The sequence below is a fragment of the Rousettus aegyptiacus genome, unplaced genomic scaffold (assembly GCF_014176215.1).
Source record: "Rousettus aegyptiacus isolate mRouAeg1 unplaced genomic scaffold, mRouAeg1.p scaffold_m13_p_7, whole genome shotgun sequence".
Taxonomy (NCBI): domain Eukaryota; kingdom Metazoa; phylum Chordata; class Mammalia; order Chiroptera; family Pteropodidae; genus Rousettus; species Rousettus aegyptiacus.
In genome coordinates, this window is record NW_023416310.1 from 92,351,205 (window position 1) to 92,370,053 (window position 18,849).

Sequence of the window (18,849 nt, forward strand, 5' to 3'; positions counted from 1 at the left end):
TGCGCTGGCGCCGGCCGCAGCGACCTGCCCAGCTCCCCGCCGGCTTCCTAGCCCCCGCCAGCGGGAGCCGCCCTCCCGTGGGACCAGCACCCTCACCCTGGCCGGGCCAGCCTGAATCCTGCCCCTGCCATCTCGCCACTGCAGCTCGGGTCCAGAAAGGCACCATTTTGTCGCGGCTGCCCGCTCTCCCAGGGGGAGGAGGGATCTTTTTTTTTTGCATTTCGGAGCGGCTGCCAACGAGGGGAACCTGTTGGGCATCTCCCCAGCCACGCTTCTGAGCGCCTCCGGGGCGGCGGGCGGGACCAGCCCCTCGGGGCACGGCGCATCTTGGCACCGGCGGCAGCGGAGGCAGGCGCAGCATCCTCGCTGGGAATTGGAGCTGGAGTGAGCGCACCGCGGGAGGAGCCGCCGCAGCCTCGGAGATCCCGAGTGGAGGAGGTGACAGCTCCATTGCCGGGTTTTTATTTTTTTTCTCTCCGCCTCCCCGTCTCCTCCTCAGGCTCGGACCATGGTGCAGTCCCACTGGCTCCCCTGCCCCCCTCTCCTGTGAGACTGGCTGCGGGGAGGGATCATGGATACTTGTCTGCCGGCTTCTGGTTCCCACGCAAGTAAACCTGCTGTCAATGGAGGAGGACATTGATACCCGCAAAATCAACAACAGTTTCCTGCGCGACCACAGCTATGCGACCGAAGGTAACGCCAGCCTCGCCGCATTCCGCCGCTGGGGCCGGGAGCAAGTTGCGGATCGCGATGCTCCGCGGGCGGCTGGGCGCGCAGTGGCGGAGACTCCTCCGGGCCCCGGGGCTGGGGCGGGGGCTCCGCTCGCAGGGGCGTCCGCCAGTGCGCCCCACATCCATCCGGGCTCCGCGAGGCAAGCCCGGCGTTCAGCAGCAGGTGGACCCGGCGCCCAAGGGAGTTAAAATGGCCCTCAGGGGCTAAGCTTTTCGGGGTGGGGCTCCGGGTTGGAAAAAATGACCCCCCGAAGGCAGATGACCCTTCCCCCCAAGGTGTTTGCAGGGGTCTTGAGGGGAGAGAGGAAAGAAGGGGCCAAGAAGGACCGTGGGTCCTCCCCTGTCTGAGTGAAATGATGTTGTCTCTCAGAGGCTGCAGGGAGGGCATGGTTTCATTTCCTGCCGGTTCATCACTCCGGCCGGGTTACCTGCTCAGACAATCAAAACCCCAAAAGGCCCTTTGCAAAAGGGCGAGCCCCGCTCTCCTTGAAAGTGCATTAGCAAGAAATGAAAAGGTGGCTGGGGAAACGGTGTTCCAGAGGCGAGCGAACGAGTCTGACACGTGGGGAAAGCAATGCGATCAGTGGGGCCTTTAAAAATCACCATTATGAATTCTGCAGCAGTAGTTTCTGCTGAATCAACAGCCAGCAGAAAGCAAGAGGGTTCAGTAAGCCGAGCTGTGCCAAGAGGTGAAATTGTCCTCTCTCTCCTCCTCTCCCTCCCTCCCCGCTTGTTCTGACATTAGCCTGAGTGCCTGGCAGGCAGGCAGGGAAAGTCAGCAGGTGGAACTCATTCTGCCTTTTGTGTGTGAAGAGTGGAGGCATTTTTTTTTTAATACCAAAACTTTTGTATTTTTTGTTTTCATTTTCTACTGGCGGGCCACTCATATAAAGTGTTGCGTTATCACATTGTCATATCCATGTGAGAAAAATGTGTGTGACCGTGCTTCAGGGTAATGTAGCAAGGTGTGTTCATTTAAGATTTCTTATTCTTTGATGCTAAAATTTTGATAATATTGAATCAAATCAAGACTACTAGAGACATGAGGTGGGAGGAGGAAAAGAGTTCCAGCTCCGAAAGAAATTAAAAGACACAATTTGGGGGTAAAGGTGTCATCTTCTATAAACATCTCTGGAAGTTTTAGATAGAAAGGCTGCCTAGCACTATTGAAAATATATTCTCCATTCATCATTATTATTGGAGAGCAGCAAGCCTACTACGTCCATGGTGCTAGGCAGATTGTGCAGAGTCGGATGAGCTCTGGCCTCCAGAGACTTAGAGATGGTATCGGTCCCTCACCGATACCAAACACCATACTTGCTGATTCTTTTTATTTGCGCGATGACAACGTGGTTATAAGATGTTCTTTCTCAGTCTTTGTGCTTTGTCACCGACTCAGTTACCAGATAGAATATGATTGGCTCTGGTTCTGAGCATGTCATCCAAGAAAGAAGTTGGCCTTGGGTCTATTGGCTTTTGGGGTAGGGGGACATTTGTTTCTTTTTGTGACAACAGAGAGGGCTGCCTTCATGTTTTCTTCTATATTGCATTATGTGTCCAAGTGCAGGCAAAGGAAAGTTACTGAGCTGGGAAGACGGGTAAATTGGGGCCACGTGTATAGAAGCGTCATCTGTAGAATGAAGAAATGAGTTAAAAACGGCATTCTTTATCACTTTCTGGGCCCTAAATACTACCACGTCTTTGTTCCTATTTTATGAAATCTTTGTAAACTCCGATTCTAGATAAAATGTTTGGGTTTATAAAGTCAAAAGTGAGGCATGAGTTTACAGGAAAGAGCTTTCTAAAATCTTTCTACATCAATCTTTCAGATATCTATTCCTCCCTCTCTCTCTCTCCCTCCCTCCCCTTCCCCACGTCCCCCTTCCTACCCCCACCCCCCCCCAACACTCAAAACTAAACAAACCTTTATTTCACAGTAGATTTCCAGATTCCTTCATCTGATTTTGGTGAGGGTCTGGGAAGAAAAAAATAAATGGAACTTAGACAATGTCAATAGCAGACATTGGGTAGAGAGGAAGTTCTCTGTGGTCTTAATCTGTTTATTTTAAGGGACATCCATCCTCCCATGCGTGCCAGAGAGGAAAGGGTCTCTCTTCTGACGAATACCTTAGAAGTGCTAGTACAGCTTAAAAGAGCACCCAATCAAAATATTCTTTGTTAAAATTCACTTTTGGGGGTCTTGCCCCCAAAGTTCTCTTCCTTTTTATTAAACTTTCCGAGAAATTAGCTTCTAGGTTCTTCTATAGACTTTGCTTTTCTTTTTGTCTCTTTTGATATCTCTGTATTTTCGTACCTGCCCAGATATGTCAGATTATTTTCCACCAAGATCTTCCCATTTATCTCTGAATTTTCCTTTCCTGGGCTCAGATCATTTCACACTGCAGTATTCTATTTAAAGCTGAAAGGTTTTTGCTGTGTAGTTAGTGTGAAGGACTCTAAGCTCAATTTGCATTGTAAGTGGTAGCTGCAGGCAAGTTCATCCAGCTAAGAGCAATGCAAATGCTAAAGGACACTTTTACCCAAGATCCCAAGTGTCTGTCTGCCTGCCTCCCTCTATCTCCCCCTCTCTGTGGAAAGAAATGCATGATGTGTATTTATTATAGACATTCCAGTGACTCTTATTCTGGGCATTAAAGTTACCTACCACCCTTCCCTACTTTTTTCTAACTTTCCTTCCTTTTTAAAATTAGCATCTTTGAGCATGTTCTATGTCCCAAAACTGCGCTGAGCGTTTAGCATTTTAATATATCCAAACTCTGCTAAGTGGGTGGTGTTATTTTCATTTTTAAATAAGGAAACCGAACAACAGAGGCCCAGAGAGATATTACTAATCTGCCAAGGTCACACAGTCAGTCAAGAGAAGAGCTTGGCTTCAAACTCGAGACTGTCTGAAGTCTGTGCTCTTTCACTAGGAAATTCACACTGCCTCATTTTCCTATAACCCTGAGCTACTGTTCTGGGGAAGATCACAATGGTTTTATCTTTGTATGTAAACTGTATTCCCATCTAGAGTAAAATTCTTTGCAGGATGTATATGGGTTATATATGAGGAAAAGCATGGGTGGGGTCGGAATAACCACAAAACAAAGGCACAATGGTTTTTTTGACTTTTCAGATATGGAATTGTTAGTTTCCTAACCAAGAGTTTATCTCTCAGATTTGATCTGTATGTGGATTTCTTTCTATATTTTTAAGCTTGTTAGAAGCAACTAGAACCCTCTTCATTAGAGCAGTCTGAGTTTTCTAGATTAATCTTCCTACTCACAAATGGGACCATAGACGGAATAATCTATACAGATGGAGTTTATAGGAATGGCAATCTGGTTAGAAGGGGGAAGTCAAATAACATGTTTTAAAACAACTACTCTGTTCTCAGTTTCCTTAAGTGTAAAAATGAGAATAACAATAGAACCTGTGCTATAGGAAAAGTTAGTTAACACAGAGAAAGCACTCTGATACCTGACATAAAGCCAGACCTCAGTAAATACCCTCAATACATTATAGCCATTGTTATTGCTTAAGCTGCATTTGCATAGCAAGCACTGTTTTTCCTTGGTGTGTTGATTTGGACCAAACTTGAAAGGAAGAGCTAGTGGAGATGGAGGAGAGGTCATTACAACCTACCAGTCCCTTCATGGCTCAGCTATGAGCCATAGATCTTGCCATTTATTAATTTGCTTTAATGTACTTGCTGGTTATAGTCTGGCAATAAGTAAGTTTTGTCTTCTCTTAGCGGTCTTTAAAAATCCATATTGTTTGTATCTATTAAAGGAAGAACAAATTCACTTATTCCATGTAGTTCCTTCTAGTAATTGATTTATTCTGCTTTTATTCCTTGAACAAATATTAATTGACTTTCTGCAGAGGTATTCCAGTGTGTTCCAGTGCAGATATGGTCTCTGTCCTCATGGAGCTTTCAGTCTAGTGGAGGAGGTAGACACTAAACCAATAATTTTGCAAATAAATATATAGTACCAATTGTGATAAGCAATATTCAGGAAAAGCATAAGGTGCCCTGAGATCATATGTAAGGCAGAAAGGCAGATCTAGTTTAGAGTGGGGCCTCAGAGACAAGCCTCTCAGAGAAAGTTTAATCTGAGAACTAAAGGATAAATCAGGAATTAAGAGTTAAAGGCATTTCAGGTAGAAGGGAGAACAGGTACAAAGCCCAGAGCTATAAAATAATTGGACAGATTCAAGGAATGGAAGGCTACTTATGGCTGGAATGAAGGGAACAGGAAGAGTGAGAAAAGCGAGACTGGAGCCTGCAGTTTACTTTGGAATGCACCAAAAACAAGAAGGTTTAAGGCTAGGATCGAGGGATAGATAAAGCAAGTAGAAAATGTTAATGATAAAGTCCCGGAGCTAATCACGGGACATTCACTGTAATTTTTTTTTTTTCAGCTTTGCTTGTCTTTTTGGAACTTTTCATAATAAAATGCTAGAAAGAGAAACTGGAGTAGCCTTTAGGGACCAGATCACATTGAGCCTTGTTGACCATAAGGAGTTTGGACTTTATCCAAAGATGGATCAAAAGCCATTAAAGAAAGGATTTTGGTCAGGGGGAAACTGTGATCGGGTTTGTTTTTTCAAAGCTCAGGCTGGCTGCTGTGTGGGCTGGGGTCATAAGGCTGGGCCAGAAGTGGACAGGAGTGAAAGCTGAGCAGGGAGATAATTAGGAGGCCATGGCTGGACTCTAGGATGGTGGCAGCAGTAGCGATGGAGAGAGTTTGATAGATTTGAGATACATTGTGAAGAAGAATGGATAGGATTTAGTTGATGTGATAGATCGGGTAGAAATAGAGAAGCAAGTGGAGACTATGTCAGGGACTCCCAAGATTTGGGCATAAGAATGGACGCATAATGGTCAATGTCACCGAAACTGGAAAAAGACTTTGGGAATTCATTAGTTTGAGGGGCGTATTAAATATCTAGTCTCCACAGTGAGACTCTCAAATAAGCATCTGGATATCTGAGTCTGAATCTCAGAAGAAAGGTATGGACTAGATATATAATTTGGGATGGCACCAGCGTATTAAAGGTATTTAAAACCCCATGAACAGATGAGATGCCTAGGAGAAGAGCACCCAGGGCAGAAGGTGAGCCACTGAGTGAAAAATTACAAGGAAACTGATCTCGGCTTGGAAGAAAGACATTGTAACAAAAAGTACCTCACAATGAATGCCTTGCTAAGCGTAATTAACCACACACTGAAATTATTCAAATAACACTATATGGCCATTTCTCAGTAATGTGATAGAATAAGAAGAGTCCCGTCCTGTGTAGGTTGAGGTTAGAGGGTCTCTAAAGTTGAGATCTGTGTGATCTGTGAAGTGTTACAGCTTCTTAGGGGCACGAGAATAAAAACGAGGACGTAAAGGTCCCTGCTTTCTCCACGCACATGTTCAAGAAAGAGGGAAACTATGGTTAATAAAACTGGGAAGGTACATGAAAATGGCTTTTGATATGAAGGTGCTGGGAAGGCCCTGGAAAAAATAAACGGAGCTGGTATGATGATGGAGAGCTGCCTTGCAGTTCCTGAAGTTGCTCTGGTATATTCGTATGCAAATGCCAGGTCAGAATAGTATTTCCAATGCATATGGATGAATATTTGAGTTCTCTGCTGTTCTCAGAAAAATGTGAAATGGAAGGTGGGCAGAAGCTGCCTTATACTATTATAAATGACCTTTCTGGGGATGGGAAGTGTTCTGCTACTAAACATAATAACCAGAGTGCATTGAAAATCACTAGCAAGTATTCATTATTAGCATTCAGGTCCCCAGGGGCAATTCCAAGCCCTTTATGAGGGCTGGTCAGAAACGTACCAATGAACCTGGGGTGAATAATATTAGTCCAGTCCTGTCAAAATATTGGTAATACGCCATGAAAAGAACACAGCTATAGGCTGACATTCCTAGACTCTGGCATTTGCATTTACGAGGAAATGAAGGGTCCAATTTAGACACTTAGCTGGGGGAAGAGAACTAAGGTTTCTTGAGTACTGTCTGTATTCCAGGCCTTTTCCTAAGTGTTTGTCATGTGTTTACTCCTCGAATTGCTTTCCACAGCCCTGAGAGGATGATTGCATTAGCCCCATTTTTTTCAGAAAATGAAATTTCGAGATTTGGAGATACAAAGAAACTTGTGTGAAATGAACATACTTGTCAGTGGCAGAACCAGGTTAGAACCTGTGACTCCGTGGCCGCCTGGACTCTAGGCATGTGCCCTTTGCCCACTCTTGCTGCCTCTTGTCAGAGTTCCGGGGGGCGGGGAGATGCAGGTTGTGCTCTACCCTCTGCATGCATCCCATAGTGCCCATTTGGTGCTGCTCGACCCACTTGGTCCACCTCTTCCCAGTACAGCCGTGCGCATGTCTGCACCTTCCCCTTGGTCCCACAGAGAGGGAGCTGAATCGACTACCTAGCACCAGAATCTTTAGTGACCCGCAGATTTATTCTACTCTTATAAGAGGAGGAAAATATTTACCAAATCGAGCAATTAAAATGTGAAAATTAGCTGGGTTTTTATAGCCTTCTCCATGCCTCTCACACTCAGTGCAATTTCCAGGCTGAGCTGAGATGGTCCCACTGGGCCATCTAGGCACCCATTCTCCAGAGCTGATGGCAGCTCATATAATGTCCTGGAGCAGAGCAAAAGGAGAGGGACAGAGACAGCTGTGTGACGGCCAATGTTCTTTTGCACGTAAAAGGTGTCTAAGGCCTCATTTTATCCAGGGTAGCTCGCCAATGCTGCTCCTCTCAACCCCCATTAATAAAAGGTGTTTACTTTCACTAAATTTATCATCTTTACTGCCAAATTTCCTTCTTCTGACTTTCCAGTAGAACTCTAGAATCAGCCCAAAAATCAGCTCTGACATAACTATCTCGTTGGATAGATTCTTTTTACAAAGACCACTGGGAGCTTTGACTTAAATAATCTAGGAACCCTTAAATTCTTATGCTCCAAGTTCACTATTGAAAGAGTTAGGAGAAATGATGGTAGAATATGCACGTGTCCAATCCATGGAAAACTAATTAGTATTAATTGGTTTCTTTGGCGAAAGGGTCATGGTGGGTAATAAATAGAAAGAGATAGGTATGTAGGAGGGGAAGTCAGACTCGCTCTGTGCTTGAGAAGGATGAGACGTAACTGCTTAAAGCAAATGTAAAGAAATGATGAGAACTCTTTTGGCAAGGGGCAAGGATCTGGAGGGACCCCTACGGGCAGGTTTTTAACCTGAGAAAGATGAAGTCTGCTAGATGGACTGCACCAAAGAGTGCCTTACCTGTGAGAGGATATATTCCAGGTTTATTGGGCTTGATTCTGGGAGACTGACAGCCTCCTCCATCATGCATTGCTGATTCTGCTGTCACGTAATGAACCTGACATAGTCCCGGAATGGCAGGCCACCTCCTCCACTTAATGGAGTGACATCAGCTCAGTGACTCTCAACAGGGTGCATGGGGTAGAAAAGCTAAAAAAAAAAAAAAAAAGGCTCTAACAGGTGGTCTGAAAGACGGAACTCGGATCCTTAAGTTCAAAAAATCACCAGGAAGTGTCTTACCAAAGAGCAGAGCTCTACAAGAAACGCGAGGAGGGTAACATTGCTTAAGTAACTTTGTAGAAGTCAAGTTGGAGCCAGGGACACCCAAATTAGAACTGTTGGTTCACAGCATCTGTATTGTTGTCATTCACCTTTCTCTCTTTATTTATAAGGCAAATAATATATAAATGCCTTCTTACATGAAAGGATTCAAGCATTACAGAAGTAGATGAAGCACACCTACACCTCCCCACACCTACCTTCCCAGGGGCTACCGTTGTCAGCAGTTAGGTCTACTTCCTCAGAGCCACCTTTGTATGTGTACTTATATATTTAAATATATATATGTACAGATATCCACAGGGGGAAGGATGGTTTCTTCTAATAACGGAATGCATCCTGTTTGCTTTCCTTGCACTTTTTTTTTTTTAACCTCCCACTCATTTATGTATATCTGAAAGAATTTTTCATGTCAGGACACCTATGTCTGCCTTGTTTTTTTTTCTGATGGCTGCATAGTGCCCATGGTATTACTGTATGCCATAGTTTCTTTAGTAATTCCCATGTGGGTAGATGGATCATTGTTTTCAGCTTTTTATATTACATAAGATGCTGCAGTGTTTGTTTATGTATATATACTTTTGTTCAAATGTTTTTCTTCCTGATTCTATCATCTTTAAAGCCAATTTCTTAACAAAATGGCAAGAGGAACTCTCTGGTCCTGCATTTATTCTCTAAGTAACCTCAGATAAGTCATTTAAACTCATGAACTTGAATTTCCTAATGGAGAAAATAAGAATACTTGGCATACCTACTTATATGCACAGTACTGTCTATACCAAAACCCTTTACTGCAGATTTGAGTGTTAATAATAAGTAGCCTCGATTGCTGGCAGTTGTGGAGGGCTTACTATGTGCCAGCGACAGACTTTGGGCTTTAAAGGATTTTTCTCATTTAATCCTCAAAACTCTCTAGATTGATACGGTCCTTATATCCCTGTCAGTGGAAAGTTGAAGCAGAAGGAGGTCATTCCTTGTCCAAGGTTACCCAACAGTAAGTGGCAGAACAGAAATCGCTTCCAGGTCTGTCTGATGGTCAAGCCCATATCTCTAAACTTTGCAGCAAATCTTCTCAGTGTAGTGTGTGGACACACCTGTTTAAAACGAAAGTCATGACGTTGATGCAAAGCAAAGATTATTCATTTTATAAAGAAAACAGCTTTCGAATCAGTACCGATACAAAGAGTCCCATTTTTATCAAGACTTTGGAAATGAATGGAGGGAAAATTAGAAGGCAATGCAGTATTCTAAGCAGTGATGTGGGTTACATTATAAGTGGATATTATTCCCAGTTTTGCCACCATGATTTGTCACTTTTACTCTCTGGGCTTCAATTTCCTGATCTACTAAAATGAGGTTGAAGATGGAGGAGGGGAGGCATGTTCTCTATAGATTTTTCTGGCCATAAGTTTCTGTGACACACTACATCTGTATCTGTGATCATCTACATCTCCTTGGTATGTTCTGATGTTTTGCTCAGGGGTGAGTCTGGGGGACACAGGCATAGGCTTTAAATGGCTCCAGAATTACAGGCCTGGCCATACTTACTGATGGGTCAGATCATCCTTCTGGCAAGAAGGCTCTGGTGCAGCCAAGAGGTGGAGCCAGAAAGGGAAGCCTCTCTTTGCCAATAGCTGCTGCAGATGGAGGAGCCAGTCTGTCTGGGCGGCCCATGACTTTGAGAGGAGCCATTTGGCAAAGCTGTTGGCAGGAGCTGCCTTGCAGCATGAATGCTGGAGACTGTCCTGGGCTGGAGTGAATCAGGGATGCAGCAAAGGTGGCTGGTGGAACAAATAACCATCTGCTGAGCAGGGCGCTGCTCATCTTGCCACACTGACAGGGAAAAGCACGTGCCAATCAGTGAGGCTGAGCTATCAGTGACACGATCCGATGGGCACAATAGAATTTCTCCCTTGCTAGTGTATACTCCATGGAAGGGGTTGTAAACCCCGTGTGAACTGGGTTCTTTCAGAAATCAAGAAGACTGCAGTTTCTCCCTCTGTTCCAAAGTAGGAAATTTGTCAATGCTAACGAAATCTATTTATCGTATTTATTGTCAGATGCTATGTAGGTTGTGCTGGGGAGTATACTAAAGTATATAAGTTCTTGTTCTCAAGCATCTTTCCATCTATTTGGGCAGATGACACTCTGTCCTTCTCAAAATGTACTTCACTTATGCCATACCGTGTGAGTCAGTGCTGTGTTTGCCTCTCTGTAGTCGCCAGGTAGCTGAGGTGGTAGGATCAGAGCCTGCCTGGCTCTAGACCCACCTCCAGCAGTACTAGCTCTGTGGCCTAGACAGATCACACCATATCTCTGATTGTTTTATTTATTTTTTGTATCTAAAATGCGTTTTATTGGGATGGTTTCTTACTCATCTTGGTTCAGGGTGCTTTTAGTGCTGCTTCCTTCTGAAGGAGCATCTTTCTGTAAGCCTGTTCCTCCTGTAGGCTGACAGGACAGTGGAGCAGACAACACACAAAACTACCGTTAGTGCATAGCTAAAGATGGTGGTGATTTTATAGCATCCTGGACACTTCACATTCATGAAGTAGGACCTGGGGCTCTTCACTAGGCACTTCTAACTGTGATTCCTCTTCTCTGAAGGAAATATTTTGTGAGAGGTATGTTCTTGTGGGGAGGTCGTCACCACCAGAAGGCTTTGATTGTCTTATTACCTATGAAATACGGCAGATAATGAGGCAGCACGCCTCCTTCTAACGTAATTGTTTATATGTGAGAATTAAATAAATACAAAAGAAGCCCTCTCTTACTCCATGCATTTGGGACCAATAGTTGGCAGTAAATTGGAAAAGTTAAGGCAGAAAATTATAAAACATGGTAGACCTATTTTAAACATCATTGCCTAATTTTGATGAAGAGCCCATTGAAAAATCAAAGCTTGATCTTAGAATATGGGTCTGCCAATTGGGAGTTGCAATGTTTTTCTCGCACAGACCATACTCCAAATGAGAAAGACCATGTCTAAATTTGCTTTTCTTGAGTTTGAGTGAGAGCATAGACACCTGAGAAGCAATCTTGCTACAGATCCTTCACGCTTTTTAAGATTGTCCCCAATCTTTAATCTTTCCCACATTTAATTCAACAATTTCTTAATCATCTCTTGAAAACATTAAATTAGTTTTCATATGAAACAATTACTCTCTTTCACACCATTCTTTTCATCTCCTTCCATGAAATTTAATTAAATAACAAGCGTAGCTGGCTTCAAGATATTTGGGAACAAACACACTGACTCTCAGTAAACGTGCAACTCAATCAAAAGAAGCAGGAGTGTGTCTGTGTACCAGAGATTAATGCTTGCTAAATTAGTTGTGAGTGTAGAGCATGCGATAGGCCCATTTTACAGAGAGAATGGAAAGCATTTTTTTATCTAGTGAGTCAGCTACTTAGAGGTCTGTTAAAAGAGCTTCTGTTAGTAATTATGATGAGGAGGAAGAGCCACCATATACTGAATGCTTGCTGTGTACTAGGAATTGGGTTAAGTACTCTACCTGTACTGTACAGGTGTACTATGTATTATATATATATATATATATATATATATATATATATATATATATATGTATATATATGTATGTATGGTGTTGTAGATTGATGTGTATGTATGAGACACAGGCACATGAATATATGTATCGATATCATTTAATGCTCACAACAGCCATCAGAAGTATCTACAATTAAAGCCGAATTAGGTGAGTCCTTTAGGTCTTTTCCACCATCGTCTATCCATCTCCTTATATAGTGCCTGGGAAATAACACATATAATATGTTTATTAAGTAAACCAGGGAATGGATTTCTATTTTACTGATGATGAAACTGAGGCTCAGAGAATTTGTGTAATAATCAATTAGCAGACTCATGACTTGAATGCAGGTATGTGTGACTCAAAAACATAAATTCTTAAAACAAATTTAGGTGTATTACAACATTTTTTACAAAGCTCTTAGATATTTTGGATTGCATATTGCCCTATGAATAGCCTTCTAATAGGATAAAAATTCTGTATTATCTCTTCTTTGTACATGTATATAAATGTTCTAGAACAGGGGTCAAGAAACTTCCTGTAAAGGGCTAAATAGTAAATATTTTAGGCTTTGGTACCCATACAGTCTGCGTCTCATCTACTCAACTCCGCCATTGTAGCGTGTGGGTATGGCTGTGTTCTAGCAAAACTCTATTTGCAAAATCCAGTGGTGGCTTGCGGACTGTAGTTTGCTGACTCTGTTCTAAAAAAAAGTGTTTGGAATCTAGTAGAAGTTCAAAAAATGTTTCTTTTCTAAGCAAGTGGTGGCAGTAAGTGCTAGGGGGAAGTTTAAATGAACAGGAATAGCCAGCCACTCCTGGGGAAAGCTGGGCCTCGGTGGGATTCTGACGGTGGGATTCTGACAGGTGGAGAGGAGTGGCAAAGTCTTTCTGAATGGAGAACAGAGTCTCGTCGATGATAGGAGGCAAACGTGAACCAGGGAGATGGCATATTGAGAAAATGCGCGGGAGACTAGAGATGTAACCTGGCTGTTCCATAGCCTGGTAGAATCGCCACACATAACCACACCTCTTCTAAGCAGCATCCCCCAGTTTTTTCTTAGTAATCATTTTAAAAATACTTAACTATAAGGTAGGCACCATTCCAAAAAATAAAAATAAAAAAAATAAAAGACCTAGATGTATAATGAAATAGAAACAAATGGATAGAGCTTGTATTCTGTTGGGAAGATATACATTAAATAAGCACAAACATTAAATAATACGAATGTAAATCTTGTTAAATACTGCATAGGAAAAGAGGTTATGTGAAGACAAAATATGTGTTCACTAATGAAAACTTGGACTAAGACAGATATAAAAAAGAAAGTCAGATTTTCCTCTAGCCCCAGACATTAACTCTTTTTGATGTATTTCTTCCAGTGCATGTGTTCGTGCACATGTGGTGTGTGTGTGTGTGTGTGTGTTTGCGTGCGTGTGCATGTGTTAGGGAGGGAGGGAGAGGAAGAGAAAGTAATAGATGAATACTGGAATTATAAGTAAAATGGTATTATATCTATTTGTTTTTGTCCAAAACACAATATTGTGAACATTTTTCTGTAACTTCCTATGGTTAAACTGTAACTTTACTAGTCACCTAATGCTGGAGGTTTAGGACTAGTCACATTGTCACAGGTTTTCAGAGTGTTTAAGTTCAGATCAGGAAACGTGGGATGAAGATTATAAAAAATAATCATAAAGACATGAGCATGAAACTTTGATCCTATTCCCCTTGTTTTTCCCCAAAGCCCCAGGTCCTTTTACTTAATCTGAGAGGGAGGCAAGCTCTCTCCTCAGCCTCCGCCATTACATACAGGGGTGAGGAGCTTATTCTCTGGGATTGAGTTGCCCACCTATATTAAATAAAATGTTGGTTTGAGGGCATCATTTGTGGATAAGTACATGGAACCTAATGACCCAGAACTGTTAATTTCCCTCAAACTGGTGAGTAGGTAACTTCAAAGGATGATTGATCCACTGTGGCAACCAGCGTGGTTGTTTAATGACCTCGCCTCTCATGGGGTTCAAATTTGACATTTCCAAAAGCTACGTTAACTTTTTTGTTGTTGTTAAGACTATATGTGGTTGAATGCGATTTGAACGCAGGCAAATCTGAGCAAAGCTGACTGTCATTGGCTTTAGACTTCCAGACATCTCTAGCTTTCTTCCTAAAATTGGGAGCACGATTTGAAGTAAATGAAAAGTTCAAATCTTATAAACTATCACTGGGGTTATATTTTTAGTGAGTGATTTTTTTGGTCCCTTTTCAAAGTATATTGGCTGTCTGCATTTCTGCAATCTTTCGGGATTATAGTTGGGAGTCAAAAAAAAAAAATGAAGTCTCAGCTCATTTTATGTGCATATTTAGGGCATTTTTCTCCTGCTGAAGTATCTTGAGGTATTAAAATGAGAATACCAAGTTTTTGAGACATTTTTTATGTAAAATTTTATGAAGATTTAAACATGACATACAGGTTAGGACCTAAGTGGTTAGAAGATAAAATTGAAAGGATGTGTGGGTGGGTGGGTGGATGGCTGGCTGGATGGACTGATGGACAGACTGACGGACGAACAGACGGACAGACGGACAGGCAGTTGAAGATTTGTGGTGGTTAGTAGGAGATTGTTTAAAGTAGCTTCTAGAAGCATCAAGCTTCAGTGATGATTTGGAATTGTAATATTAAACTCTACCTCTCATCCCCTTTCTCCTCTGTCTGAAAGGCAAGGGCAGGTGAGATGGGGTGAGAGGATGTAATTAGGGCAGCTCAGATCCATGGGGACATGCGTCCAGGAATTCATCAATGGCACTAGTTTAAAAGGAGAAGATGGGACAGAGGGGAGCAGAGCCGCCCTGGAACCCTGAGCTGACAGAAGAGCCCACGACAGTTCAGTGCCCCCGCTAACATCTCTTGCGATGACAGATATCTGATTCCATCCCAGTGCTGTAGGGTTAGCCCGGGTGGAACTGCTGTCATATGCTTTGGAAGGTAGAACCCTCTGGCCACTTCGTAGGATGTAGGGGTCAAGGTTTTGGTGCAGTTTTATTTGGGAACAAGGGGTATTTCTCTACAGGTTCTCTGACCCCTTGCAGAGTCAGAGATCAAACACTTCCTAAGGTCTCCTTAGGACCTGAAGAACTCTGTGCACAGTGGTGAAAAGGCAAAAGCAGTCCGACTGCCACATTGTGCTGCTGCTGCCAACATGCTTACTCAGTACCTTCGCTTCCTCAGCACAATTTGAGATGGAAATTTTCCCATCAGAATTTTTCCTATAAGTCTTAGAAACTTGGATTTGAGCCCGTTGTGCAGGCCAGGTTTTTCTTTTTTCCAGTGACTTGCAAGCAGGTTGCTTTTGAGTCACTCATATGGACGGCCTTGATCTAGACATTGGCACACGCTGAAAGGCAACACTTATTTTCCGACTTTTGTTTGACCCTTTAAGAAGATTAGTGTGTTCGCAATTTTCCCCTGTCTTTGTAAATCATGATGTTCCTGCTCGTCCTCTCATCTCCTGAGTCTGTCCTAATTGATCTGCAAACCAGCCGGGCTGGCTCGTTTTGGGTCCTCACTACCCCCAGAACACCCCTGCTTCCCTGCCCCACGTGTTATCCCCCTTCCCTGGTGCCTTCAAGACCTGCCACAAATCCCTATTTTTCCATAAAGTGTTCCCGGAATTCCTCAAGTTCTTTAATCATAACAACAGGCCTTTGAGGTATAGATAGGTATTATCCCCATTTCATGAATGCAAAACCTGAGGCGCAGGTTCAGCCAGCGAGCCAGAGAGGGGGGAGAGAGGAAGAGAAAGTAATGGATGAATACTGGAATTATAAGGAAAATGGTGTATCTATCGTTGTTTGTTTTTGTCCAAAACACAATACCGTGAACATGTTTCTGTAACTTCTTATAGTTAAACCATAACTTTACCAGTCACCTAATGCTGGAGGTTTAGAACTAGTCACATTGTCACTACAAAGAGGTGGACGTGCATGTTATCTCCCCAACCAGGAGGAAACCCTTGGGAGGCGTGATCACATTTTTCCTCATTAGTCTATCCTACAGAGGACGGTGTTGTGCTTGGCACACGAGGGCTTAGGAAGTGGATTTTGAACTTGCTTTGAGTTTGAGGGTAGATTGATAATGTCTCTATAGTTAGGGCAACAGCCAGTTACATAGTCTTGGGAGTTTAATCTTGTACATCCATCTAAACATGTTAAAGCGAGGTTCTTCTACCTCCCACTGCAATTTAAATACGTATGGGAGATGTCAAAAGAGATGTGCCGTGTTATTTTTGCAATCACTTGGAAACTGGGCCAGCTAAATAAAAACATAGCCTATTATTTACTTTTTATTCCATTCATTTGTTTATGCATTTGTTCTTTTATTGTGCTCTTTACCTATTCAACAAGTATTGACAGAGCAACTGAAAGTTCATTGATGTCATACAAGTTGGTATATGAAGATATCAGTATGAAAAAAATACACGAAAGATTATTAACCTTGGTTATGGGGGATGGGCAAAAAATAAGACTATAAAAAAATTAAAGGCAGTCTCCTCCATGATAAAAAGGGTATGTATAGTATGGTTCCTCTTATACAAGTTTCCATGAAAAGAATGGCTAGCAAATATTAACAATGGTCATATTAGGCTGGTAGAATTTTAAGTAATTTTTACTATTTACGTTTATGTTTTCTATAATGAATTGCAGTTTTAAAAGAAGTATATATATTGTTTACACAATGAAAACTATTAAGCTGTCATTATGGTGAAAAACAATTCATGAGTGTGTACTATGTGCAAAGAACTAGTCTCAGAATATCAATGTAGTAATTTTCACCTGAGTTCTTCCTTTTATTTTGAAGTTATATTAAACATTTTTCAAATGAAAATCAAATTTGAACCCCGGAAGCATAGGGATAAATGGACACTAGCAAACAGCACATTCTGTAGCAAACAGCACATCCCTTTCAAGCTCTCTTACCTGTAGGTCTGGTAAGGGCTTTGGCAGTGAGGTTGGGTGGCCCTTAGGTTCACAGTCTCTGTGGCCCTGGTGTTTTGGCTGAAACAGTAAAGGTAAGATGATATCTCTGACTGCAGGCAATCATTTTATAAGGGGGCTGGGAAAGGGTCTAGATGAATCAGTGGAAATCAATTGCAACGATGGAAAAGTCATCTAAGTAAAAGTGTCCCAGAGCCCATGGGTCAGAGACAACCCCTCTGCACATGAAAGATCTCACGGTCTGTGTTTATTGACACCGAAGGTGGTTTTAATTGCCTTGAAGGAATTTCTGGCATGTTTTGCCAAAGCCAGTCTTAAGATGTTTAATCAGTGGATTAGTGACAACCAGACTTACTGGAGAGGTCTGCAAACAGGGACAGCTGGTCCAGTGTGGTGTATTGCAATGTGACTGTTAGTGACAGAGCATAAGTATGTTTTATCAGAGAAATGGAGGCAGGAAAATGCCACTATCGACTCATGAGATGATCTTGGCTTTGGAAAGAATGGCATGTTTTATGTTTGAGAATTCTTGGTTTCCTTTACAGTCTTTGATCACAATCTAAGCAACCTCCATAACCTGTTTTGGGTATGCTGAAAATAAACTTGGTAAGATGATCTAGAGCCAGAGTTTGAGTATGTAATCAAACATTCAGCTTTATAGCCCCACCACTAGTGACTTGAGAGAATTAATACAACTTTCCAAATACAGTCCCAAAGAGGATATATACTTATGGTCTTTAGTTTTACCTATTTGTGTTGACCTACAAAATATTTTAAGAAAAGAACTATAATAAGAAAAGCAGGATGATGGTGTCACATCACAAAGCCATTTTTATCTGTCAGATAATTGGAGAGCAAGCCATAGTCCAAGATAAATGTAAAAGCACCAAAGAAATCATTTCCTTGATTTTTACATCTTTGTTCTTGCGTCTCTCAGTTGAATTCTTCCAATAAGATATAAAACCAGTCGATAGTACTAAATACTGCCTTTCCTTCATCTCTCAAAATTTGACTCCAAGTGGAATTTCTTTTTTCTCCCTGCATAAAAATTTCCTTTACTCTATCCCCTTTCATTGCTCCCCCAACTTATCTAACTAATCTCCCAAATTCTATTCTCTGTGGACATGCTAGGGAGAGAAGCTTGGTGCCTTGAAATCTGAATAGAAACCCAAAAGTATCTTTGGCAGATACATTAAGCCCCTTTGCTGAGCTACCTGGAGTGTCTCTGTCTTATTTAGTAACACAGTAGTTTAGTGACACTCCTTTTCGTTTGCTCAGAAAGGTTTTTCAGGCTGTTTCATTCCAACGTTCACTGACCTAGGCATTTGTCAGGCTTGTAGGGAAGGTCATTGGAAATGAATCCCTTTTGACCATCAAAACAACTGAGCAAATAGTTCCATGGATGTCTTTGGAATAGCTAATAATTATTAGTTTTAAATAGTCCCCTTTCCTCTTGACTTGTAAGTTAGTGAACCAACTTAGCTAACCAGGTTGATATGTTAATCAAAATTTTAATCAAAAAGGAAGTTACATAAAACAGCCATGCTATCTTATATTTGTGAATGGTTTTTATATTTCTGCAAAGTATTTACAGCTCTTACCGACTATGCACAGCAAATTTAGAGAATATTTTCTTTTCATTTCCTCAGTGAGGAAACGGAGGTCTAGTGGAGTTTAATCAATTTGCCCATGATCACATGGCTGGATTGTGGTGAAGACAAGACTGAGGTCCAGAGATTTCGATTCCTAAAATAAAGTTCTTCCCATGATACTAGAATACTGAGTAAACCAATTTGCAGTGAACTCCCAACTAGGTCAAATCTTGTAGTCTTGGAAAACAGTGCTCGTTCTTGCTGACACGCTCTGCAAGATATTAGCCACCTACATCCTTAGCATAAGGTTCTTTGGGAAGAACAAGTATTATAGCCTTTGATTGCTGGGCTTGAGTGTG

The 18,849-nt window shown here is 42.1% G+C and overlaps 2 protein-coding genes across 8 annotated transcripts in view; one reads left to right on the plus strand and one right to left on the minus strand.

Annotated features, from left to right (window-relative positions):
• Positions 1-18,849, plus strand: part of PPP2R2B (protein phosphatase 2 regulatory subunit Bbeta) — a 383,796-nt gene that overhangs the window by 140,055 nt on the left and 224,892 nt on the right. For 3 of the 7 annotated variants that reach the window (XM_016126546.2, XM_016126545.2, XM_016126551.2), the window contains one exon: positions 500-693. The exons of 3 other annotated variants lie outside the window; for them this stretch is intronic. In XM_016126546.2, the coding sequence (XP_015982032.1) occupies positions 500-693 (194 nt within the window). Of the gene's footprint in view, positions 1-4; positions 694-18,849 lie in introns of those variants that run through there. One more of the 7 variants, XM_016126552.2, reaches the window with a different exon arrangement.
• LOC118605493 (40S ribosomal protein S27-like) lies at positions 10,751-10,903 on the minus strand. Its single transcript, XM_036225028.1, has one exon. It carries the CDS (start codon positions 10,901-10,903, stop codon positions 10,751-10,753), a length of 153 nt encoding a protein of 50 aa, XP_036080921.1.